The 26,708-nt window shown below is 35.6% G+C and overlaps 1 protein-coding gene across 2 annotated transcripts; it reads left to right on the top strand.

The window, feature by feature from the left end:
- Positions 1–1,390: 1,390 nt before the first annotated feature.
- LOC124919898 (phosphatidylinositol/phosphatidylcholine transfer protein SFH4-like) lies at positions 1,391–6,673 on the top strand. Of its 2 annotated transcripts, none has more exons than XM_047460265.1 (7): positions 1,391–1,571; positions 1,898–2,274; positions 2,841–2,992; positions 3,613–3,705; positions 4,003–4,259; positions 5,826–6,046; positions 6,155–6,673. In XM_047460265.1, exons 2-7 carry the CDS (start codon positions 1,930–1,932, stop codon positions 6,521–6,523), a joined length of 1,437 nt encoding a protein of 478 aa, XP_047316221.1. In that variant the 5' UTR covers positions 1,391–1,571; positions 1,898–1,929; the 3' UTR covers positions 6,524–6,673. The 2 variants fall into 2 exon arrangements, with proteins under 2 accessions (XP_047316221.1, XP_047316220.1); XM_047460264.1 differs by having other exon boundaries at positions 1,894–2,274.
- Positions 6,674–26,708: the final 20,035 nt, after the last annotated feature.

Below are 26,708 nucleotides of genomic sequence, written 5' to 3'. Positions count from 1 at the left end.
ATGATTCTCTTTCAGAGTGTATCTAGGTTACGACTGGGAAGAACATAGACGGAAAAAAATATATATTTTTCATGGTAGAAAAGGTGCATAGCACCTTAATTTTTTGTTTTAATTTTTATTCACTAGTTTTTTTTTATAAATCTAAAAAAATGGTTAAACTTATGTTCATCCACTCTTAAATCTATAATTTTTTCTTTCAATTATTCAACCCCATTCAAAAAAAATTTAAATTCATTTTAATATTTTTCAAACTCACCTTAACTATAATTAAGTACTGGTCCGTCTTTGTTTGTATCTCATACATTTCTTCGTGGTTAAACTCTTTTGCTCATACGAAAAATAGTTCGACACTAGGATGATAAAAATCTTAACACCTTTTGAACGTTTTAAGTTAAAGTAAAATCACGATGATAATGTCATATTAACTTCCCGTAAAAAAAAATAATTAGTCATTGAAGTATTTTTATAAAATGAATGGATAAATTAAATAAACAACTAAATACTAGTTAAAATAAATATTTTATAGAAAAACAAACATTTGTCCTATATTTTATAATATTTGGATCATGATGAACTTGCCTTGTGACTATAAGGAGTTTTTGTTCTTACTATACAACCTTATCCACACTTAACAAGTCCTTTTCAATTATTATTATTTTTAAATAATTTTGTGGATATGAGTTATTGTAACTTATTATTTATTTTACTGAGATATAATTATGTAAAAGTTATTTTTAATTGTTTTTTTAGTTAAAATTAATTTTTTTTTTTTTTTTTTTTTTTGTGTAAAACAAAATGAGGATTCAAGCTAGGGATGACAATGAGGCGTTTCAGGGCGATGAATGTATTTACCATCCTCGTCCCGTTTTTTACTTAAGGGATTTTTTACTACCATTCTCGTCCCGTTTTTTACTTAAGGAATTTTTTACTATCATCCCCGCCCCACCATCCCCGCCCCGTTCGATTTCGAGAATTCCCGCGTACGTTTATACCATATTTAAAAAAATAAATTATATAAATAAACGAATTTTTTAATATAATATATATTATAATATATAAAAAAATTATATTATTACAGAGAAATAAACTTAAAACTCTTATAAAATATAATAAATAAATAAATATATTAGTGTTTTATATATTTAATTGTGTTTATAGTGTTTGAGTTGAGATTGAGACGGATCGGATTGAGAGATACAAATATCATTCCCGATCAACTACCGATAAAACTGAAAAAAAACCGTTCTAAATAAGACAATTCGATTGGTTATCACGATAATTTCAAATTGTCCAAGCCATTTGTAGGGTATAAACTGAAAAAAATAATAAATGGTCAAAATGAATATATTTCTCAAGTTCTGGTCAAAATAAACTTTCTTCAAAACTAAAATTACAAGTCTCTTTCTCTCCTCTCTGGTGCAGTCTAAAGGGCCTGCTAGAGTATTCTCGCGGCAATCTTTGCCTCATCGTGATAAACGGCCTAAATCGGCCTATTTCCTCGTTACACCTTTCAAAGCTTAAAGCTTTCAATTTTATTCGATTATTCAGCCGTAACCCACGTCGTAATTCAGGTACCCAACATCTATTTTGATACTTTCGTCTCTTTCCTGGATTTGATTGAAACAAAAATGGATTCAAGGATATATTCTCAACTTGATCACTTCATCTTGTGATATCTCGTTACTCACATTTCATTAAGATTCTTAAAACTTTTATTTAGTTAAAGAACGGCTTGAAAGAAAATTTTGTCTTTTGGTCCTAAAGTTCTGATTTAGGGATGGTGATGATGAATGTTCTTTGCAGGGACTTGAAATAATTCTATTGTTTATTTGTACATTTTTTGTATACTGGGTTTTGATCCAGATTATATATGTTGATGTATAACTAATTTAGGAAGGATAAAGGAGCTTTAAGTCTGTAATTGGTCTAATGGGTGACAAAGTGCATATGATTCGTTCTAAAGAAATATCGGAATCCAAGGCTATTAGTAACAAACTGTCAAAGAATTGTTTAGTTGCTTCAAAGTTGAATGGGATAACACATAAAACAAAGCGAGTTGCTTTGAAGGGACAAGATATGCTTAGGTTCATTGCTGATGGTGATATTGGATTCTTTGTACTCAAAACTGTGTCTCTGGAGATTCTTAGAAGATTTTCACTTGAGAAATTTCCGTTTGTTTGGCATGGTCTTCAAGCAACACAAGTTCTTTGTTGTCTACCGTTAAACTGGATCCAAAAATGGAGGCCTTTTGAATCGTTGGTTGGATTCATGAAGGTTAGTTTACTTTCTGTTATTTATACTTATTTACTAGTTCTGATATTCATAGATATCCTTTTGTGTGCTTCAAGTTCTCATTTAGTCTTAACATCCATATGAAAATGTCTGTACGAACTCTTAAACATTCTTCTATCAATTTGAATCACATAATTCATAATTTGCTAAGATAAAATTAGTGCCAAAATTATATGATCAACATTCCCTTAAGTTCTTATTGAAAAAGTATTTTGAAGGACATTGTAATAAATTTGAGCTTCACCCGATCATATTTACTAGTTATTTTTGTCTCAAATATTTTTTCGTTATCTTCAAAATTGAACTATATGATTCATGAAGCTTAGTTTAGAAGAGGAAAAAAACTAGTAGAGTAAAGCAGCATGCAAATGATCAATCATGTTTTGAATAAAAGACATTGATTAAGAGGAGATGCAGAATCTGCATCCTTCATGTCTGATAATTCTGGTTAACTATCTTCGACTCTTCAAGTTATTTATTTTTCAAATTACTTGTTCTGAAACTAAACAATAAATGCTTCATGCAATTGTTTTTTGTTACCTTTATAGACTCTATCAAGGCCTCTACTGGTCCTCTCTATTGCAACATTATTCTCCAAGTCAGATTCTAAAAACCAAATACGGGGGAATTCTGGGGATGCTCAGTTGAGCTCTGAAACAGCTTTGGAGCCATCTTCCCCAGTGACAAATGAAGACATAAGGTGACCAGTTGTTCCTTTGCTTTTTCTATTTATTGAAGTACAAATTTTTGAGCCTATTTGGAAATTGGTATTTTGTCACAATCAAAATCTCATTGTAAAATCACCAAAATTAAAACCAATCAGTTCATGATATTGTGAATTTGTTTATGTTCCTTTTGAAACAATCTTGTGAACTGAATTCCTTTTGAAACAATGACAAAATTACTGATGAATTCGTTTTTTTTAAAAAGGAACCAATCTATTTTTCTCTTTCCTATCTTTTATGTTCCTCTTTTTATTTTTCTGCCAGATTGGAAGTCCTTCACTTGTCTTAATCTAGGTTTTGAATTTTTCTATTAACCTAAATTTTAAATATTCTTTGAATAGAATGCTTCACGCTGCTTCAGTTCCACTGTTATTTATTCATAGAGTTACAAAAGGATTTTTTTTACTTGTTTATCTTGTCATTGTTGCATATGTTCCTTGTTAAGATCATCATAGTTTCATGATGCTGTATTTTTTAGTTAAAACTTGCTTTAATCTGTGATTAAAGTCTGACTAGTCTCTTCTAAGTTCTAAATTTCCTATAGAACTTATAACTCCTACTTATGCTGAATTTTTATGGTTATACTTGCATTTAGGTCTGGAGCTGATATTCCCTTAATTGTTACTCCACCGTGGTTTCAAGAACTTCAAAACGAGTTGGAGAAACAGGGCATTTCCTTACCACATAGGTAAATTGTCACGTCCTTGCTTTCTTTTTCAATTTTAGCCTTCAATTGTTAGAGTTTGCATTCCAGTGCATTTGATAAGTAAAGAATTTCCTTGCAGTTGTTTAAGCTTTAATAATAAGGTGGTGTAAACAAACATATGGAGTTTATAGTTTGTTGTATATACTAGTGCAACAATATATTATGATGGTCTATAAAACGTTTACAAGGGCTTGGTTTGATTCATTTGTTGCTCTCTTTTGATATGAATTTTATGTGCAAATGTTGAAAAGCATAACACGGAGAATTGATTAACTCCAGGTTGAATGAAGATGAAATATCTAGATTTCATACTTCTGTAAATGGCGACTTCCCAAGGTTAGTAGCATCTATCAAGAAGACAATTCGGTGGAGACAGAACTTCACTTTTCTTTCAACGGAGGAGCTTGAGTCTTGGTCACATTTGGCCTTCTGGCATGGGTGTGATGTGCAGAGAAGACCTTCTCTTATCGTTCGACTTGGACTTGCTTGCTCCAAATTGAGATTTAGTGACATGGATAACTTTGCCAAGGCAGTTGGTATGTGTATTATTTCCTTATCACTCTAATAAAAAAACCTGACCTGTTTTTTTCCCTAATAGGGTAGTACATATGTGAACTTTTTTTTTATTCTTGTTAATTATAGACAAGGTCAGGTGTCCCATTCTTAACCATTTAAATTCTTCTCTATCTTAAAGAAACAAAACACACCTGATATGAATGAGATGATCAAATTATTTGAATTTCAAACATGAAGCTTAAGCCATTGTTTTTTCTTTTGAAATTGATTTTTTTTTACTAAAATCATAGTCAACGCCAAGGTCTCATTGACTATGATAGAAATAGAATCAAATAAGTACAATTCATGATATATGTAGTCACGAGTTCAAGAAAATCTTCTAAAATATAAGTAAACTCATAACATCTCGGAGAAAGGTGGTTCCATAGTAAAACATTTGTTTGATCCGAAGAAATGTGTTGTTGCTCTCTTTTGAGTTTCGATTTCTCATGTTGTTCATTCATGACATTTTCAATGTACTTATCTACTTCACCCACCTTCTGCATGTTCTCTGTACCGAAAGTTGTGACAAAACATTGGTACAAAACAGGTCACCTTTTAACGTGACCCTTTCCTCCCAAACTTAAGCCATTATAATTGTCACTGCTTTCCCCTTTCTTTCCTGAAACATAGATCTATGCAAAGATTATTTTAACAAGCTGGAAACTGAATCATTGAATCCCCATCCCAAAGATTATAAAAAAAATGCTAGAAGAATATGGTTCTTGTAGTATTTACGTTGCCTTGGGTCTGAACAAATCAAGCTTATTTTTGGATTATAGCATTTGATCTATGATAGTTTTTTCTTCTCACGAGGCTATCTTGATTGCTGATACCCTTAGATACAGGAATACTCTTAGAAATCTCCATGTTTAGTTGACTGGAAGTGCTCTATAACTGTAATATTAGGATATATTAGTAGTATAGGAGTAATATGGTAATTAGAAGTAGTATAGGGGACTGTAATTAGTACAATACGTTAGTAGGTTAGTGGTTTATAAATAGTAAGAGCATGTATTATTTTGGGGAAGGAATGAGATAGCTTAAATCTGGATTATTTCTCTCAAAGTCTTAGGCCTTCATCTCATAGATATTTTTTCTACAAATCCTAAATCTCTAGGCTGGTTTGTAACAGTTGGAACCTCTTTAGGGGTGATAAGAATGGGTCTACCCAAAAATTAGACCCATTCTATTATTGAACTGGATTTTTGTACCAAAACGAATTTGAACTGCAGTCTTCTGGATAAAAACAGATTAAAAAATTGGATATGGATTGTCTTATTGATTTTGAACTTATTGATGGAGAAATATGGATTGTCTTATTGGTTTTGAACTTATTGATGGAGAATAACTTTTATGCATTGTTTCACTTTATGAGCTGTTTTATAAAATCAATACAAATGACATCTTAAAATGGTCCTGAGGAAGTTATGAAAGTGGGATTTTTCCCCTAGATTAACTAAATGATTAGGACCTGATTTGCTAGGAAGTTGTTAAAACTGATGTTTTATGCTGAGAAATCTGAATAATATTATGCTCCTGATCAGTTTCCCAGATAGAATACGGGGTTTGTCATTTGGTCGATGCAGAAAATCCTCAAGTAACTGTTTTGATGGATTGCGAGGGATTATCTCCATTTGGGTTCCCCATGCAGATGATGAGATCTTTATCTATCCTTTTGCAAGACCACTACCCAAACCGTCTTGGCTATCTAATTGTCTCAAGGCTTCCTCCAGTTGCACGCGTCATCACACAAACCTTATTTCGGGTATAAAGTTACTTCATCACCTCTCATAAACAATCATAAACATATTTATTTTATTTTGAATCTCCTCGTACTTCCACGTTGATGATCTTTGTGTATGGGAATATGCAGGTTCTTCGTCCTAATACACAACAAAAACTAAGGATCATTGGAGAGAACTACCAAGAGGTTCTCTCGGAATACCTTCAGACTCTACCCTCTTTTCTGGGAGGGACATGTTCATGTATAAGGTGTTCGGATTCAACAGATACGGATGATTCAAGTGTAGACACCATACAGGAGGGTAGAACGGTTCAGATTATGAGTAAGGAAGATGTCAGTTCTCAACCGATGCGTATGGGCATTGGTGGACTGAAAACCCTCAGTGCTGAACAAATGTTGACATTTTCCATCATCGTCATCTTTATGGTTTGGATGTTTGTCAGTTTTCTATTGGCTAGGCAGCACTCGGATGCCTTTTTCCCCTTCATGTTTGGATGATGTGATAGTTCTTGAACAATTGAATATGGACTACTCAGATGTGAAGTTTTTATTGTTGAGTGTTTCTAGTTAGTTTGTGTGCATTTACTTTTGTTGTAACTTGTTAGTGTTCTGTTCTCTAATTAATTAAAGAAGGTTAGTAATTTTATATAGGGCTCACTTACTAATATTTTGTTGTTGTGAAATCATTATTTTAAGAAAAGAAAACAAAGAATTATTTAACCTATAACTATTTTATTTTCAATAAAAAAGTTGGGATGGTAACTGGGGGTTTTGTAAACTTTATTCTAGCCGTGGGCTTTAATAATCTTATTCAAGGAATAAACCCGAGTTCTCAAAAGAACTATATAAAACAAGAATGGTGGGATGTCACTGAGAAAGGTAGCACGTCGATTTAGTTGAAGAATTATGAATGTGTAATAAACTCTATTTATATTTATATATATATATATATATATATATATATATATAAAATATTATGACTTTTATAGTTGGAACATGATTAACCATCAATCAAGGCTCAAGTTAAAAAAGTTGTGAGTTAAACTAGTATGGATTTCAGTAGTTAGAACATGATAATTTATAAGAAAATTAAACTTTAGAAGATGCTCTTACACTAAAAAAAAATGCACAAACTAATTAAACAAGATATCAACATCAATTGAAGTAATTATGGATTAAACATCTCAAATGAAATATGGACAAACTGTATGCATACAACTCAAGACTTATAGCCAAGTTAGACTTGGTTGATAAGCCAAGCCAACTATAGCTCAAAATATATCTCAACTTATCTGCAATTACTTACCACATAATAGATGAAACTAAGAAAAGGAAGTTTATTTCAAACAAATTACATACTAAAAATTAACAAAAAGAACCCGAACCTAAATTATCAAGCAGCAATCAATTAACATCATACAAAAAGAACTCTGGTCCCCAAAACCAGCACCACCAGCCTCCCCAAGAATGGGGTTGCATACACTTTTCAATTCCTGAATCTTCTTCTCACACTCGTCCGCTTTCGCCAGTTCATTGTTCTTCAGCCAAGTACGAGAACTTGAACATTCTCATTTCCATCGCCAATCAAAAAGGCAGCTTCAACTGCAGCCTCATCAGGGTTGATACTCTGAAATTTCTTGCCATTAAAGAACTTCTTAAGAAGCTCCTACACTATTGGAATTCTAGTAGACCCACCAACTAGAACAATATCATTTACACTGCTCTTCTCCATTTTTGCATCATTCAAGCATGTTTCAACCGTTTTCATACACTTCCTGAATAAATCCATGTTCATCTCCTCGAACTTGGCTGGGGTTATTTTAAAATTAAAGTCAACACCATCTAAAAAAGAATCAATATTTATTGTCGTCTGGGAAGAATACAAAAGAATCATTTTGCATAATACAAAAGAATCATTTTCGCCCTCTCGCAAGCAGTCCTGAGTCTCCTTAAGGAACGGGTCCTTATTGTTCTTGCTCTTGAATTCCTGCACAAAATGATTCAGCATTCTGTTGTTAAATTCCTCTCCTCCCAAATGGGCATCACCAGCAGTGACCTTCACTTTAAAGACAAACCCATCAATGGTCAAGACTCAAGACAGAGACATCAAATGTTCCTCCAACAAGGTTGAAAATGACCAGAAATTGCACCTGCATCTTTGGTGGCTTGCTGTAAGGCCACTACTGCTAATACCCATTTGAGAGGAGATAACTTTGATAACAGAATGCGAATATTATGTGCAAGAATTCAAGCAGTTCAGATCTTCTGCTACCGATTGCCGTGTTCCCCTGTGGCGGACCAATCAGATTGCAGCATTAATAATTTAATAATAAATCAATCTGGGCAGGGGACGGAGGGAGGGAGAATCCGGAATCCGGGTTTAGGCCCGGGTTCACACCAGACGCCGTTAACGGAAGCGCCCGTTAACGCCAGGAAATAATATAATATTCAGATAATACCCAGATAAGATATCTTCGCTCTGATCTACACGCCCGTTGCCATGACCCTCATGTAATCCCCGCATACCCACCCATGAGAAGAACGCCTGCCGTTCGTGAAAATACACTTACACTTCCATGTAAAGACCGAATTGACAGTCAGATTTTCTTTACGTTTATTAAATATTAATTTAATTTATTAAATAACACAGGCAGCGATATAATATTCGCTTCAAGTAATTCAATCTTTTATTTTCTTTGATTTTTTATTTACTTTTTTTAGTTAATTTTTTTTTACCTCGAGACTCTCCGGAGCGAAGATATATTTGCTTCAATTAATTTTAATAAAAACCCCATGTAAAACCCCCCTACCCACACATGTAAAGACCGCTTGACTACCATGTAAAGACACTTACCCGTTTATGTGAAGACCAAAATGACATGGATTTTATATTTCCGTTTATTCAATATTAATTCAATTAATTGAAGATGACATGCAGAAACCGAACAAATCTTCGCCTCGATTACCGGGTATTTTTTTTTTCCTTTTTTTTTTTATTTCATTTTTTTTGCCTGGAGACTCTCTGGAGCGAATATATATTTGCTTCAATTCATTCTAATAAAAATCTCATGTAAAACCCCCCTACCCACCCATGTAAAGACCGCTTGACTACCATGTAAAGACACTTACCCGTTTATGTGAAGACCAAAATTACATGGATTTTATATTTCCGTTTATTAAATATTAATTCAATTAATTGAAGATGACATGCAGCAACCGAACAAATCTTCGCCTCAATTACTTTTTATTTATTTTTTCCTAATTTTTTTTATTTCATTTTTTTTGCCTCGAGACTCGCTGGAGCGAATATATATTTGCTTCAATTCATTCTAATAAAAACCTCATGTAAAACCCCCTACCCACCCATGTAAAGACCGCTTGACTACCATGTAAAGACACTTACCCGTTTATGTGAAGACCAAAATTACATGGATTTTATATTTCCGTTTATTAAATATTAATTCAATTAATTGAAGATGACATGCAGCAACCGAACAAATCTTCGCCTCAATTACTTTTTATTTTTTTTTTCCTATTTTTTTTTTTATTTCATTTTTTTTGCCTCGAGACTCGCTGGAGCGAATATATATTTGCTTCCATTCATTCTAATAAAAACCTCATGTAAAACCCCGCTACCCTCCCATGAGAAGACCGCTTGACTACCATGTAAAGACACTTACCCGTTTATGTGAAGACCAAAATTACATGGATTTTATATTGCCGTTTATTAAATATTAATTCAATTAATTGAAGATGACATGCAGCAACCGAACAAATCTTCGCCTCAATTACTTTTCTATTTATTTCCTTTTTTTTATTTCCTTTTTTTGTCCTCGAGACTCTCTGGAGCGAAGATATATGTGCTTCAATTCATTCTAATAAAAACCTCATGTAAAACCCCCCTACCCACCCATGAGAAGACCGCTTGACTACCATGTAAAGACACTTACCTGTTCATGTGAAGATCAAAATGACATGGATTTTATATTTCCGTTTATTAAATATTAATTCAATTAATTGAAGATGACATGCAGCAACCGAACAAATCTTCGCCTCAATTACCGGCTATTTTTTTTTTCCTAATTTTTTTTTATTTAATTTTTTTTGGCTGGAGACCTTCATGAGCGAAGGTATATTTGCTTCAATTAATTCATTACTTTTTTTTATTTATTTAAATTTTTTCGCTGGAAAAGAACATTTGTTCGCCTAGACCATGTTCCATATAAAATGGATTGAATAGTCGCTTCTCGAGAGAACACTTATTCACCCCTGGTCCCTGTGTCATGTTACATGGAATGAATAGTCGCTTTTCGAAAGAAGACATGTTCGTCCCGGTTACATGAATATATATACCCCCTAATATGATTATTTTATTATCATTTCCGCCCGATTCATCTCTCTCTCTTCCTGCCTCCTTTTCACGGCGATTCGTAACCGGCTCCCCGTCGACCGAACCTGAATCCACATCTTCACGACTCCACAATGGTACGTATTCCTGACTAGTAGCTTTTAATATTTAGGATTATGGAACTACTACACTAGATTCTGTTATGTGATGTTGTTGTCTCTTTAATCTTTAGGAAACCCTACTCTCAAAATGTTACCTTGACTGTAAATCAATGTTATTTAGGAAAACTTACCTAGTGTTGTGTTTTGTGATATTATTTCCCTGAAACCCTAGTACATACTCACAAAGACCGTTTTTTTTTTCATGCACGTGCAGGCTGCCTCAGCATCCGTCCAAAACTTTGGCAAAGATTGGATTTTATGCCCAAATCAATTAACAAGTGAAGAGATAGTACTCTTCGTTACATTTCTCCCTTTTTTTTCCATATTGTTTAAGTTTTCATCCTGTTTAACTGAAATATTTATGATTGTTCTTAAACAGCACTTGATGCAACAATATGCTAACACATGTGGTGCCACGGTGTCAATGAGGTGGCGAGACGATGTTACCCACGTCATAGCATCCACCGATTCTAATGGTGGATGCGGTCGCACTATCAAAGTATTGAAGGGCATATTGAACGGGAGTTGGATCCTTACCATTGATTGTGAGACTCTGTTATTCTTAACCCTTTACTGTTAACTCAATATTCATTTTCACATATATGAAACTAAAAACACCTATTGCTTTTATACAGGGATAAAATCATCAATCAGATTTAACTGTTACGTGGACGAGGAACCATACGAGGTGCAGCGAGATAATCATGGGACTGTGGGCGGTCCAAGAGCTGGCAGAATGCGGTATTTGAACAATGTAAGTTTTGTCTTATTCCCTCCTCCATATGATATTCAATTGTCCATCATTATTAATAATGTATTGTATTTTCTTTCAGCTGCCCAAACTCTTCGACAGTTACACCTTCATATTTGCAGGGGAATTCATCCCGGCTTACAAACTTGATCTTATGGGGTTTGTAATTGCTGGAGGAGGTACAACTAAAGAAATGGAGAATCCATTTGTCGAGCCCGAGGACGACAAAACTATAGTTGTATACGACAAGTCTAGGCACGATGTTAATGAACTTGTTTGGGTATTTGAGGCAGAGAATCCTCTGAAGACATATTTGGATGTGTTTGGTGTTCCTCACACAAGCTTGCTAGAATCCATTGCTGCTTGTGATTTGCAGCCTTTGTTTTTGTAATAGACATGTGTTGGTTTAATTTGTTACTTAATATTTGAATATTTTGCATTCTTGAAAATTCAATGTCATATTTGATTTCAGAATTATGTTTTTTGTTCTTCGAATTGTTTTTTTTTTAAACATCAGCCTTATATTTAACTAAATCTTGAAACATTAACAAATACTGTATAACTTGAAGTATAAATTTGATAAATAATTAATATTTTTTAAAACTACTGTCAAAATAAAATTTGTAAAACAATTGTCAAAACAATAATGTGAAGAAATCTTCGCTTACTGATTGATTGATTGATTTATTAATTTAATTTCATAATAATTTTTGTCATTTAATTATTAAAATGAAATAATTTTTTTAACAAGTCACCTCACCGCCACCTAACACCTGCCACCTTTTCATTAAATGCTGCATGCAGCAAGCCATGCTGCTAAGCTAGACAACTTTGTACTCTTCTCTCTCTCTACTGTACGACCATTTCTTCGCCGGAGTTATACTACATTGTCTACCATCAACCTCTCCTTCGCCGGGAACTTCATTATAATATCAATCCGTCTTCCTAAATTATAAAATGGTATGTTTTTGAATGTCATCTATACCTCCTTTACTTTTCTTCCCAACCTTTTCTATGTTTTTTGAATACTCGACATGAAATGTTCTGTTCTTTTTGATTATCAGGAAGGAATACGTATCAGCGAGAATGATATGGACGAGAATGATATTATTGATTTAAGGTAACATTGTTTAACTTCTCCCATTTTTGTAGTGCACATGTAAGCGAAGATCTCTTCACTACTATATTCTGAGATAATATCTTATGAAGCGAAACTATATTCGCCTAATATTACAATCTTCATAATGTTGAAGTGAAGCTTTCTTCGCTTATATTGTTTTCATTTTCCAATAATCTACAAACCTTTATTTTCCACTTGTTCAAACTGAACAGCGAATCTGCTACTTGTCGTCGGCAATTGAATTTCGATGGAAACGGCCAACCTTTGGAGGACATCGAATCCAACTTAATTCCACTTTTAGGTAGAGAATTTGAGAGTGAAGAAGAAGGCTACGTATTCTACTTAGCATACGCTAAACTAATAGGATTTGGTATAAGGCGCAGTTCAAAACATGTAGACAAGGAGGGTAAAATACTGGATAGAGTTTTTTGTTGTAGTGCACAGGGTGAACGGGGAAAGGACAAACGTGATGTCTATGTGAAACGTAGACGTTCTGTGACTCGGTTCTGTTGTGAAGCGAAATTGAGGATAAAGCGTGCAGACAATGGAAAGTTCCAAGTGGTAAATTTTATTAGTGATCATAGTCATCCTCTTGCAAGTCCAAAGAAAACTCACCTGTATAGATGCCATAGGAATATTTCTGCAGTTGCAGGCTTACATATCGAGATGGCCACTAACGTGGGAATTCCTCCTAAGTCATCACATGCTCTAATGTCTAAACAAATCGGTGGAAGGGAGAATCTAGGTTTTCTTCCTGAGGATTACAAAAATTACCTGTGCACGAAAAGAACCAGAGAGTGTAATTTTGGGGAAACAGGGGGTGTATTAGAGTATTTGCAGAACAAACAATCCAATGATCCTGGTTTTTATAATGCTTTTCAACTTGATGCAGACGATTTGATAACGAATATTTTTTGGTGTGATTCCAACATGCGGTCCGATTATTCATACTTCGGAGACGTGGTCAGTTTTGACACCACATACAAGAAGAATAATGAAGGTCGTCCAGTTGCACTTTTTGTAGGTGTCAATCATCACAAACAATCAATTCTTTTTGGAGCAGCTCTATTATACGATGAAACTGCGATGACTTTTGATTGGTTGTTTGAGACTTTCACCAAAGCTATGCATGGGAAAAAACCAAAAACCATTCTTACAGATCAAGACGCGGCCATGGCTAAGGCCTTGGCGTCTCAATGGCCCGAAACAAATCATCGTCTCTGTATTTGGCACATATTTCAAAATGCAGCCATACATCTTAGCTCGGTGTTCCATAATTTCAGAGATTTTTCTAAGGATTTTTCTTCGTGTATATATGATTTTGAAGAAGAGATAGAGTTTGTTGAAGCTTGGAATCAAATGTTGACAAACTACGGGCTTGAAAACAACGATTGGTTGAAACGCATGTTTAGCATCAGGCGAAAGTGGGCATTAGTGTATGGACGACAAATGTTTTGTGCTGATATGACGACAACACAGAGAAGTGAGAGTATGAACAGTATGTTGAAAAGGTACTGCTCCTACAAACACAAGTTTTTAGAATTTTTCAAACACTTTGAAAGACTACTCGATGAAAGAAGATATGATGTGTTGAAGGCTGATTTCAAATCAATTACCAGCCAACCAAGTCTTAACTATCCAGTTTTGATCTTAAAGGATGCCTGCAAAGTTTACACCCCAGAGGTCTTTAAGTGCTTTGAACAACAATGGTTTATGTCGCATGATTGTGGTGTTGAAATGTTAGAGGATGTCGACACACACAGAAAATACAAGGTAACACCCCACACTAGGAGATGCTCTCATACAGTTACAGTTCATAAGAATGACGATAAAAATATCGAGTGTAGCTGCTGTAAATTTGAATTTGGAGGGATTTTGTGTGCTCACATCCTAAAGATTTTCACAACGATTGACGTGTTGAAGATTCCTCCGGCGTTGATATTGAAGAGGTGGACAAGAACAGCCAAAGATGGAATATTTGGAACTGATCCAATCGTGGACAGTACTAATGTTGATCCGAGTGAGCTTCATAACATAAGATACAGAGATTTGTGTGGGTTGTCCATGCATTTATTTAACAAGGCAGCCGAAAGAGATGACACTTACAATCATGTCAAAGAAATCATGCTGAGCCAGTGCACGTTTGTGGATAAAAAATTGCAGGAGAGTATAAATATGCAAACTCCACCAACCGGTTTATCACGTTCTGCCGAGGGTGCCCCTGTTCAAGCAAAAGGAATGAAACATAAGAAGCCAACAAAGTCTGGTAAGAGAAGGAAAGGTGGACTGGAGAAGAACTCAAGAAAACGAAAATCAACAAGAATAACTAGTGAATCACATATTCTGGTATGAAATTGCTGACTTACCCTTCTTTACTAATAATTGTGTTATTAATATTCATATAATAACATACTTTTAAATAAATTTGATATACCTTTCCAGCCATCAAGTGCAATGCCAACGACAACTCCTCAGTTCTCAACTCCTCAACAATGGGACGAAAGTTTCAGCATGGACGCCAATACTCCGTTCACTGTTCTTTTGTCATCTCAACTATCGAATTCCAGTTTCATGTGAAATCTGATATGTATATAGTATTGTATGTACGTTGGATTTGAAACAAAGAATAAGGTCGAATGTATGCATGCGAAGTTTTATGAAATACCAAATGAATGACCACACTAATTCATTTCTAAAAAATTACAAACACCTAAATCAATCGAATATTTGTTCGCCCCAAGTCAACTAATATTAAGTATCCTTTTAGTTGCAAATTGAGAAAATGAAACATAATACTGAGGCGAATATGTGTTCGCTTGAACCTAACCATGTATCTCGGTCGAATATTTATTCTCCTCATATTTGTCTCATGAAATTGATCTTCATGTTGAAACTGGTATTTACATGTCGGGGTAAGTGCAGTGACATGACAAGTCATCCCGCTTCTCATGGATGAGATGGTGGCTTTACATTATCAATAATTTGAGGCGAATATGTATTCGCTTCATCGAAAGTATGGCTTAGAGGCGAATATTTATTCTCTTCATATTTATTTCATGAAATTCGATGCTTCACATATATATTTTATGAAGAGAAGGTCTTTGAAGCGAATATTTATGCGGATCATGTTTATTTCACTTAATTTATTCATTTAACACATAATTGAACAAGTATTTGAAAATCAAATTTCATAAAAAACACACTTCATGTATACACGTTCATTAGTGTGAGGATGTGAAGTAACAATTTTTGAGAATTGAAATTACACAACATATTCTTTATTGTAACAATAAATCATTACAATTATAGGAATAGTTTAATTACCCCATCTGTCTATGAGTACATTATTGTACTCATGTGAACTAAAATTCTTTGTAAAATTTAATTCCACAATATGTATACAGTTCCTAATTCATTGACTAATCCATTTACGGCAGGAATTGTAGACATCGCTCCTGGCCTTGTTTAGCTCCGAGCCAATGACACGCCAACAGTATTCCATCCTCAATGTCTTTATTTGGTTCCTTACATTTCTTTTAACTCCAAAGCCAGTTTTCCACCCCTTCACCTCACCTTCATACGTCTCCATGTGTCTCATGCAAAAAATGCCGCAGTCAGTGTAATTCTTTGAATCCTGCCATGGCAATTTCAGACATATCTTTTCCAAACCGACATACTTTTTAGCAAGAACGGGGTCTACGTCGTTCATATATTATTGAATGTAGTCATCCTGATACATCATTACAAACAACATTATGTAATGTATTTTAGTGCTACTAGAATTCCAAAATTGAACTGTTTTAAATTTTAATTGTAGTGTCATACCAAGATTTGTGCATTCTTATATCTTCTTTCGAAGGGCGATTGCATAGGTGACTCCCGGTTATCAATTACTTGAAATTGCCTTTGTATGAAGTTATAGCAAACAAGGTAGAAATGTCTGTCATCAATGATTGGGAAGAACAACTGTGGATAGAATTAGAAAAGATTAGATTTGAACTGAGTGGTAAATGATATTATAAGGTATGACAGCCAGAGATGTACTTACGAGGTCCACTTCCCAGAGGTCCATTTTTGAAATTTGGAAAGCACGACCTTCTAGACAGAACCTGTCATTGAATTTTTCTCGCGTAGTTATCCCACCTTCACGAAAAATCTGTTTACAGCAGTCTTTAGTCTCACAAGAATAACATAATTGATAAATAACAGTGCTAGTACAACTTACGGTGAGCACGGTTGTGTAGAAAATCTTCTTGTAACGAGATTTGACATTTTTCCTACAAAGGTTGTGCAAAATGTATGACCAAACATCAATAATCATACTGTCTACCCAGGTTTGATTAGCCATTGTAAGCATGTCCCCGCGCGTCACGTGTAGACATAGGTGTTCCGCAATAAATAACATTTCACTGCATGAAAACAGCAAAACATTTTTCAAGATGGTGTGCAATTCCTATTTTTTATGAATAATTAAGCATTTGCAGCAAACATTACCTTGGATCAAGTCCTCCAGCAAATACGAAACCCACAAAAATCTTCTGAAAGTTTGTTAGTTTCTTGTCATCCCTAAACATTTTATTGAATTGTGGTGTTTTCAAAGCTGTAGGCAAGTCCAATGCTTTAAGCCATTCTTTCGTTTGCATGTTTGGACGAGAAGAGCCAGTTTGAAGTGGCGGTAGTACACTGGAGATGCCTTCTTCCGGTTCATTCTTTACTATCTCCAAAGAATAGGCGGTGTGAAATGGCGTTAGTAGACTGGAGATGCCTTCTTCAGGTTCATTCTTTACTGTCTCCAATGACGAGGCGGTTTGAAGTGGCTGTGGTAGACTGGAGATGCATTCTTCAGGTTCCTTTTTAACTATCGCCAAAGAAGGGGAGTTTTTGTTGGTTTCTGTTTTGATGACATCGGTTAACCAATCAGTTTTCAAATTTCGTGGGGCTTTTCTTTGGACATTTAAGGCCTTTGAAGGTCCTGCTTCCTCTTTTTTTTGGATAATTAGGGTAGGAGGCAAGTCTGGGGTGGTTGTAGTGCTGGGGTTCGTGCTGGTTTCTGTTTTGGGAGTAATTGGGTTGGCTTTGGGTTTGGGTTGTGCCATTGGAGGGGGTGTGGTTTTGAGTGGAGGAATGGGGTTTGCTTTGGGCTTGTCTTGTGCCATTGGAGGGGGTGTGGTTTTGAGTGGAGGAATGGGGTTTGCTTTGGCTTGTGCCACTAGAGGGGGTGTGGTTATGATTGGAGGAATGGGGTTGGCTTTGGCTTGTGCCACTAGATGGGGTGTGGTTGTGATTGGAGGAAGGGGGTTGGCTTTGGCTTGTGCCATTGGAGGGGGTGTGGTTTTGAGTGGAGGAATGGGGTTTGCTTTGGCTTGTGCCACTGGAGGGGGTGTGGTTATGATTGGAGGAATGGGGTTGGCTTTGGCTTGTGCCACTGGAGGGGGTGTGGTTTTGATTGGAGGAAGGGGGTTGGCTTTGGCTTGTGCCATTGGAGGGGGTGTGGTTTTGAGTGGAGGAATGGGGTTGTCTTTGGCTTGTGCCATTGGAGGGGGTGTGGTTTTGAGTGGAGGAATGGGGTTGGCTTTGGCTTGTGCCACTGGAGGGGGTGTGGTTATGATTGGAGGAAGGGGGTTGGCTTTGGCTTGTGCCATTGGAGGGTGTGGGGCTGGGGTTTGGGTAACTGTTTTGAGTGGAAGGGGGTTCTTGTGGGATTGGGGTGTTGGTGTGAGGGTGGGTTGTGTGTGGTCTAGGGTGTTTAGAGGATGGGTGTTGGATTTGGCTTGGTTGTCTGCGTTGATATTTTTTTGGATGTTGGGAGAAAGTGTGCTCTTGTTGGATGGGGCCGTTGGTGGGTGGTTGGCTTTTGTCTTCGTTTCGGTGGAGGGGGTGAATGTGTTCTTGTTCGATGGGGCCGTTGGATTGGTGTTGGCAGGGTTGTTGGTAGGAAGGGTGTTGCCTTTCGCTTGGGTGGTGGCTTCCGTGTTGGGGTTAATGCCACTTCCTCTGGGCTGCTGCTTTTTGTTTTGGTCCAGACTCCGCTGTAAGCCTTCCCTCAGGATTGCATTGGAGTTTAGCACCGTGGCCAAGGGCTCAAACGCAGACTGTACAAGTTCCATTGCGTTTATCTGGTGCATCTCATTCAGATATTTAGCCCCTTGTGCCAATTCTTCGGCAGCGGCAGCAACCTTCCTCAAACATGACGCCAGGTTTTGTGTAATTGGAGCATGCTCAGTTGGATGGTCATCTCCAGTTTGTGGTGGTGTTGGCTGCACATTTTGTTGCATCGATGGTTGCTCATTCGGCATGGCTATGCGAGCAACCACCCTACCATGTCCAAACCCCCCCTGTGCAGCCTCATACTCAACCCTTTCGTACATCTTCTTCTCGTCCCAGCATCCTAGAATAGGAAAACTCCTTGAGATCTTACTGTTTACCTTGAACTCAACCACACGGTCCAAGTAGCACAACTGATACATTAGCATGAACAAATATATGTTACGTTCAAAGTCATCAAAAAATTATGAATGGACAACCTCCAGCAAATAGATTTCTACACTCACCAAAAGAAAGGTTAATGGTCCATGGAAATAGGATGTCTTCTTTGCTTTCCACTTATAAACACTGTCGACTAGCCCGTCTAACGTGAACTTGCACCAGTTGTAGTCTTTGATTTTAGATACATCCTGGAGGGATTTCAGTACTTTGAATCTGAAAATAAAAAAGTAGTGACTCAAGCCATGTAAAATGATATTGAAGTTCTAAATGAGATCACAGAATTAATGCTAGGTTCTTTGGGTTTACCTGCACTGTGGATTTTGGGATGTCCACAAAAAACTGGATACAACAAACACCACGAAGTCCATCTTGAAGTTACTGTCTCCTTCTGTGTTCTGTAGAATTTTGTCAGGCATTTGGTAGGTTGAAGGACCTCCACTGTTCTCGAATCCCCATCTCCTTCTCCACGCCGTGAGATGTTCCTTGTACACCTTGTCGTCCGTGTGATTTCCTAAACACTCTGCCACAACTAATTCACCTCTGGGTATGTTCAATACACATTGAACATCCTCTTCATCAATCTGCATCTCCTCTCCACTGTGTAGGACGATGCTCCTCCTTCTGGGATTGAATAGACTCACAATGCACCGTGAGAATTGAAGTGGGCATTTTGATATGCCAAGTGACAGAAGGGAACCAAATCCGATGTCCCTCACAGCCTGCTTCTGTTCTTCAGATAACCTGTTAATCAGGTGATGAAGGCCCGATGGAGAGGTTCTGCTCTTGAAATCGACATCAGGGTCACGAGTCCTTCTTCTTTTCTTCTGAACCTGGTTCTCACTAAGTGCTTCATTCGCCGCGTTGGCCAGAATATCCAGTGGTGTCGTGGGCGTGCCTGATGCATCGGGTTTTCGTTTCCTTTGTTGAACACTACATTATCATTAGCAAATTGGATTACTTACCTAATCCAAATAGAGTCAAATTTTAACAATTGTAACATTCGCGTAATTACCTTAGTGTGTTCACTTCAGTCGTGGATTCAGTATATGGAACTATTTGCATATCGGAATCCTGATTCTGAGATGTTAAAGTCACATTTAGATTCGAACGACCTAAACTAAGAAAACGAAATAGACACAAGCATGCAACCGTAAACACTTCTTACCATTTTCGCTGGAGCCGAAGATACTAACCGGAAGAGAAATGGGTTCGTAGTCGAAATGTCGGAGACGACAGCGCCAGGTCAGATGGTAGAATAACCTGGGTGTATTACGGCCGGATTCGGGCTTCAGATGTTTTACAGTTTTACTTTGCCAAGTGCACTCTTAGTGTGAATGTATTTTCATGAGGCCGTATCGGTTTTCACAAACATGAATAAGGAGTTTCTCATGAACTTCGTACGAGTCGAAGCGATATTCGCTTTTGTAGTGTGAAAGGTAATTATGCATTATGAAAAGTAACATACGACAATAGACGAGGATGTATTCGTGCAGAACTCCGCAATGTACGAATATATCTTCGCTTAGTACATGTATTTCATGTTTCATATTTTATGAAAAAAAATTCACACAAAATAAACAACTATTTGATTCTCAATGCTGAATAAGCGAACAAATCTTCGATCTGCCAATCTAACAGATCGTATCCAATCTAAAGGAATGACGTTTGATTCGATGGTAGCGATTCACTGGCCGTCGTCACAAAGTCTGAGACTTTGTGACAGTTGACTTGACATGTGGAAATTTTTTTGGCGCTTCATTGTACTAATTTCCTTTTTAATTGAGCTGTCAATTAAATTTAATTAATTTTTTTTGGAATATAAATGACATTGTATATATTTTACTTTGACACTCATGTAATATTTATTAAGGTTTGTTATGTATGAATAATTTAATATTTCATATAATGTTAATTATAGTAAATGTAATATTTTAACTTATGACCGTAGTATTCAGCATTTTTTAATATAAATTTTTGATTCCTATAATGAGTGTAACAAGATAAGATCAAACATCACCTAAACTTTTTAATTAACAATATATAAATTATGATTGATGTTCCCTATCTAAAATAATGAAGACTGGTCCGATTCGATGTATAATGATTACTTTAAGATATGATGTAACGTACAAAAATATGTCGGCAATGAATTATAAATAAAAATGAAATGTGATCCAGGGGATAGAAATTGAAAAACGGTTTGTAGCGAAGATTTATTCGCGGCGTGTGTTTTCCACCCACATTCATTCATAATTTTGGTATTCACATACAAGCGTTGGTGTATTTACATCAGGTGCAAAGGGTATTCTCATGTAGGGGTTGTGTGTTTCACATGTAAGTCAACCTACAATTCATTGAAGCGAATATTTATTCGCTTCATATTTGTTTCTCATAATTTGCAAGTTTCACTGAACACGGATATATGTTCGCTTCTTTTCAAATATAATTAGATGATTGCATGTGTTTAAAAATAGAAAAATGTTGTGCAATTGGAAACTGTATTAAAATATACTATTTTTTACTTTTTGTGATGTGACAACAGTACTGCACACTGTTCCGATTTGACATGTCATGACATGCTTAATACTTTTACTGAATCCATAGATATGAAATGATTTCTTTATAGGGTTTTATACAAAAACACACTTCTTTTTCAATGATGACATCTAATTTCTGCATGATGTGACAAAACAAAGGATTAATGTTAATATTAAAAGAATAAGATTAAAAAATATTAAAAATAATTAAACTTAAATTAAAAATAATAAAAGCTTAATGATTAAACTTTAATTAAAACTTAATAAAAAGAATTAATGTTAATATTAAAAGAATAAGATTAAAAAATATTACAAATAAATTTAAATAATTACTATACATATAAAACCAGTTCAACCAAACACCCTTATAATTTTACTATTGGGATAAATATACTTTTATAATTATATTGAAATAATTATAACAGTGTTGTCTACCAAACACAGCCTACGTATTATATTGAATATAATTTTATAATTATTCATGAAAATGTGTTTATTCATGTTGAAATAATTTATTATCTAATATAATGTGAATGACAATATTGAATTATGTATTATATTTAATATTATTAAGTGTTATTACATTTTCGTGAATGAAATTACTTTTTCATGATGTGACAAAGTGACTACACACTGTTCGGATTTGATATTTCATCACGGGAAATTTACTTTTTCTAAATCAATAGATCTAAATAATTTATGAAGAAAACAGATTTTCTTTCTGCTATAAATGTAGGGATTACATGAACAATCTTCGTCGGCAGCATGAAATATCTATTGAGCGTTTTTGTTCAGAGTGTGTGTTTTTTTCATATAGTTTGTTGGGATGTATCATTTGGGAGATTCTCTGTGATGGAAAACTTGTACAATCAAGATCAAGTGGTGGAAAACATCTTCAGTGTACACGAATGCTTGGTAACTCAAGTAGAAACTACCGATCAAATGAAGATCATTCGTGTACACTGCTGTGGTTGCTTCCCTGGGATGTATCATTTGGGAGATTCCCTGGGATGGAAAACATCTCAAGAGATAACTCAACAGGTGTATGACCCCAGTTATGCGTGAGAGATCCGCTGTGGTTGCTTCAATGGAGATGCCTTGAAGCTGGAGATGCAGCTTAATATTGTTAAAATGTACAAATGTTTATGAAACGGGGAAATGTTTATGAAACTTGTAATGAAAATTTGTACGCCGAATTATAATAATTATTTGTTATTTATATTTTCATGCAAATGTCATTAAACATTAATAAAATAACGAATTTGTTAAAAATAATAAAGTATTATCATATCTACTATTCTGGCTAAGTATACGTTGCCCATAAGTCATATCATTGCCATAATTTTAAATGTAAGTTTTGGTCCGATTCGATGTGTAATGATTATAAATAAAAATTAAATGTGAGTAACGGATAGAAATTGAAAAATTGTTTGTAGCGAAGATTTATTCGCGGCGTGTATTTTCCTCCCACATTCATTCATCATTTTGGTCTTCACATACAAGCGTTGGTGTACTTACATCAGGTGTAAAGGGTATTCTCATGTAGGGGTTGTGCGTTTCACATGTAAGTCAACCTAGAATTCATTCAAGCGAATATTTATTCGCTTCAAATTAGTTCTGCACACGAATATATGTTCGCTTCTTTTCAAATATAATTAGATGAAGTCATGTGCTTAAAAATTGAAAAAAAAACATAATTTGCAACTTCATTAAAATACAATATTTATTAATTTTTTTGATGTGACAACAATACTGCACACTGTTCCGATTTGATATGTCATTACAGGCTACATACAGTAATCCATAGATATGAAATGATTTCTTTATAGGGTTTTATACGAAAACACACTTCTTTTCTTTTTTGAATGATGAAAGATATTTTCAATACATTTCCGTTGAATGTGGTCGACCTGAAATATGAAGATCAAGCGAATATTATGTCGTTTCGTAACAATGTTTTGTTTCATATAGAAACTTACAGGCGAATGATTCTTCGTTTTCCAATTCATTACAGTATGACATGAAAGTGTCAACAATAATATGTAACTTCAAAGATTGGATGCGACATCATCTTCGTTTTTAAGGGTTTTACAGGCGAAGAACCAATCGATTGATCAATCGAAGGGGTTTACATGAACGGATCAGTTGTTTTACATTATACTTTGAATTGATCATGACATCCAAATTGCAATCAAAGAATGAATCAAAGCTAACGACAATGAGTCGATTTATATCACTACAGAATAAACGAACTACATAATGTAAAATATAACTTCAGACTATAATCAAACATAACTTCATAATATTGATGAATACACAAAAACATTCCATAATCCGTTTACATAAGTACTGCACAGATTAACCAAAAATATAGATGTTCAACAATACAAATGAAGCTCTAGTCTGATTCATGAGATGATGACTCGTCTATCGGTCCTGTCAGCGACACGACCTCATGTTCGATGACGGGTGGAATGTATAGCTGAATGGCTTCGTTCACAGCATTGATCCATCGGTTGGGGATGAAAACCGTCAAAGAATTTTCAATTATTGATGCGTACTCTAAGTAAAGATGTTGAGGAGTAAACATGAAGTCCTCCGGAGGATTGTCTCCATTTGAAGGTAGGGGATTCCGTAGGCCAAATTGTCTGTATATGACACTTGTGCAGTAGGAGGTAGTTCCCTGAAGGCCCAACAAAATGATGAATGGAGAACCCCTCATCTCGTACATCATTTCAGCAAACAGATACCACGGAACAATGAACCTAATTGGGTGAATATCCGAAATAAAATTCGGAGGCACGAGTCCATTGACCCTTTGCACTTGTAGATTGGCAAAGGAAGTGTAGGGAATTGAAGGACGGGGCAACCAATGCAACTTGTCTAACAACCAGAGGTATAGAACCAAAGGTGATCCACGGCGAGAATAGTTGTTTTCCTCGGGAACAAATTCGTTAAGACCAAGTAATGTCTCAGCAAGTACCAGGCTAGCCAGGTTTGGGGCGTTTCCCATCAGTGCAGGAACTACCCGCAAGAGCCTTTCCGAAGGCCGGCGTCCTGCAGCCGGACATAAAAAAAAATGAGCCAGAACCACAAGCATGATCAGTTTGCTTTGTGTGTGGTTGATGGTCCTCTCAGCTCCCTGGACACGCCAAATGTACTCGTCTATGTTTGTCATATTCAGAAATCCATGTTGGAGGGTAAACAAGAGAGCATCAAACATTGTACATCCATAGAAGCTGTCGCAAATGTGGACGGCCATATGAGGATCTTGATGGACAGGCAAGATCATGAGTGCATTTGTACCACACCTAAGGATTGAAGCAAAGTCCTCTAGCGTCGGGCATATGTGCATTTCCCCAATAACAAAAGAACGAGAGTCCGTATCCCATCTGCTTTGCATGTGGGCCATCAGTCCGTCGTTATGTTTATTCGTAATAGAGGAAGAATCTCATCTACATGATAGACACTAAAAGGGACAGGGTCATCGTTGATCAGACTTAAGTATCGCTCCAGTTGTTGCTGCGATAAAACCAGCATGTCTGGGTCCATCTCTACATCCATCTTATGAGTTTTACGCTTAATGAATGAAGGAAAGACAACGGTAGATAGAGATTCGGGAAGGAGTGAGAGTGTAATGTGAGAGTGAGAGTGAGAGTGAGGGTATGAGAGTGATGATCTTGATACAGCAGTAGTTGAAGTTAATAAATGAGTTTTCATTCTTGAATTGACATCAATACATACCACAGGTAGGTGCATTACATGTTGCGAGGATATCTTCGTTTATGAATTGGCAAACATATAGTGAAGAAGATATCTTCGTCTCGGATATTAAAAATATGGATTGCACCAAAAATTAACATAAGAAGATATCTTCGTTTATGATTTACAAAATGTATAGTTGCGAGGATATCTTCGTTTATGAATTTAAAAACATATAGTGAAGAAGATATCTTCGTCTCGGATTTCCAAAATATGGATTTCACCAAAAATTAACATAAGAAGATATCTTCGTTTATGAATTTCAAAATTTTCAGTGAAGAAGATATTACGGTTGCAAGTTTTTCAGTTTCATGATGTTGACAATATATCTTCGTTTAAGAATATTAAAACACACAGTTAAGAAAATATCCTCGTTTATGATTTTAAAAAAATCGGTACAAGAAGACACATCAAACATCAATACATTATAACTCCATACATTAACATCTGAATTGCAGTCCATACATTAAGATCTGAATTGCATTATAAGTTATAATTCACTATCAAACATCCATACATTAAAAAATGTGAATTGACCTGTGTAAACATAAGAATTACTGTACAAGTATAATTCCGTATAAAACATACAAATCCCTAATATCTTGATCTAATTGCAGTCTTTAACTTGAACCTATTGACATTGTGCTCAGACATAAGAATTCTGTATAAATATTTAATCCTCAACGTACTCAAAGCTTCTTCGGCCTTCAAAAGAACAAGAGAAAGTATAAGAACATCTAAAATTGTTCAATGTCATCTACTAAAAATTAGATATGGTATAACACTTACATTATTTTCGTTGATGTCAATAGACCAATTCTTCGCCGTTCCTCTATATGTTTCCATATGTCTCATTAAGTATACACCACAGTCTGTCTTGTTTGTTCTGTCTTGCCAGTCCAGCTTTGGGGCCGTTATCCTGTATTTTTTAACCTTGGCAGCCATTCTTTCCATGCCTTGACTTAACAAGAATTTCACAAAACAATCGAGTTGTTTACTCAAAGTGACATACTTGTCCAAAATTTTCATTCCATGAGGACGGCCGGAGTTGTCAAGTACAACGATTTTGGAGTCCTTAATATTCACACAAACAAGGAAGAAATGTCTGGAAAAGACAACGGGTAGGAATATCTGCAAAAAGAACACAAACATTTATTACTTTATTGCATATTCTTTACTTGGAATTGAGGGATATGTACAGACCACGTCAGCGAAGATGAGGTCTTCTTTGGTGATTTGGTAGTTCCTCATGTCTTCTTCAATGGATTGGGAAAATAAGGTGGCATCATGCTCCATATTAACCTGCAAAATAAGGGCAGAGCATCAAAGTCATGAACATTGAAGGATACATAGCAAAAAAAAAGCAGTTCATGCACTTACATGTGAACATGATGAGAAACAAATTATTCTTGGTTCATGCCTTGGCAACCTACGGCATTTGAAGTGCACAATTATGGACCAAGCGTCAATCACTTCGCTCGAAATTTCGCGACCCATTTGCATTGAACGAAGTAATTG

The sequence above is a fragment of the Impatiens glandulifera genome, chromosome 1, assembly GCF_907164915.1.
Source record: "Impatiens glandulifera chromosome 1, dImpGla2.1, whole genome shotgun sequence".
Classification (NCBI taxonomy): domain Eukaryota; kingdom Viridiplantae; phylum Streptophyta; class Magnoliopsida; order Ericales; family Balsaminaceae; genus Impatiens; species Impatiens glandulifera.
Note: the sequence above shows the minus strand (reverse complement) of the source record. Positions and strands in the feature narration are given on the sequence as shown.

Excerpts from the sequence above, each read along its gene's own strand:
- LOC124919898 (XM_047460265.1), top strand. The coding sequence starts at position 1,930 with ATGGGTGACAAAGTGCATATGATTCGTTCTAAAGAAATATCGGAATCC. Across the intron at positions 3,706-4,002 it reads GGCATTTCCTTACCACATAG|GTTGAATGAAGATGAAATAT; the intron begins GTAAATTGTCAC and ends GATTAACTCCAG. Across the intron at positions 4,260-5,825 it reads TAACTTTGCCAAGGCAGTTG|TTTCCCAGATAGAATACGGG; the intron begins GTATGTGTATTA and ends GCTCCTGATCAG.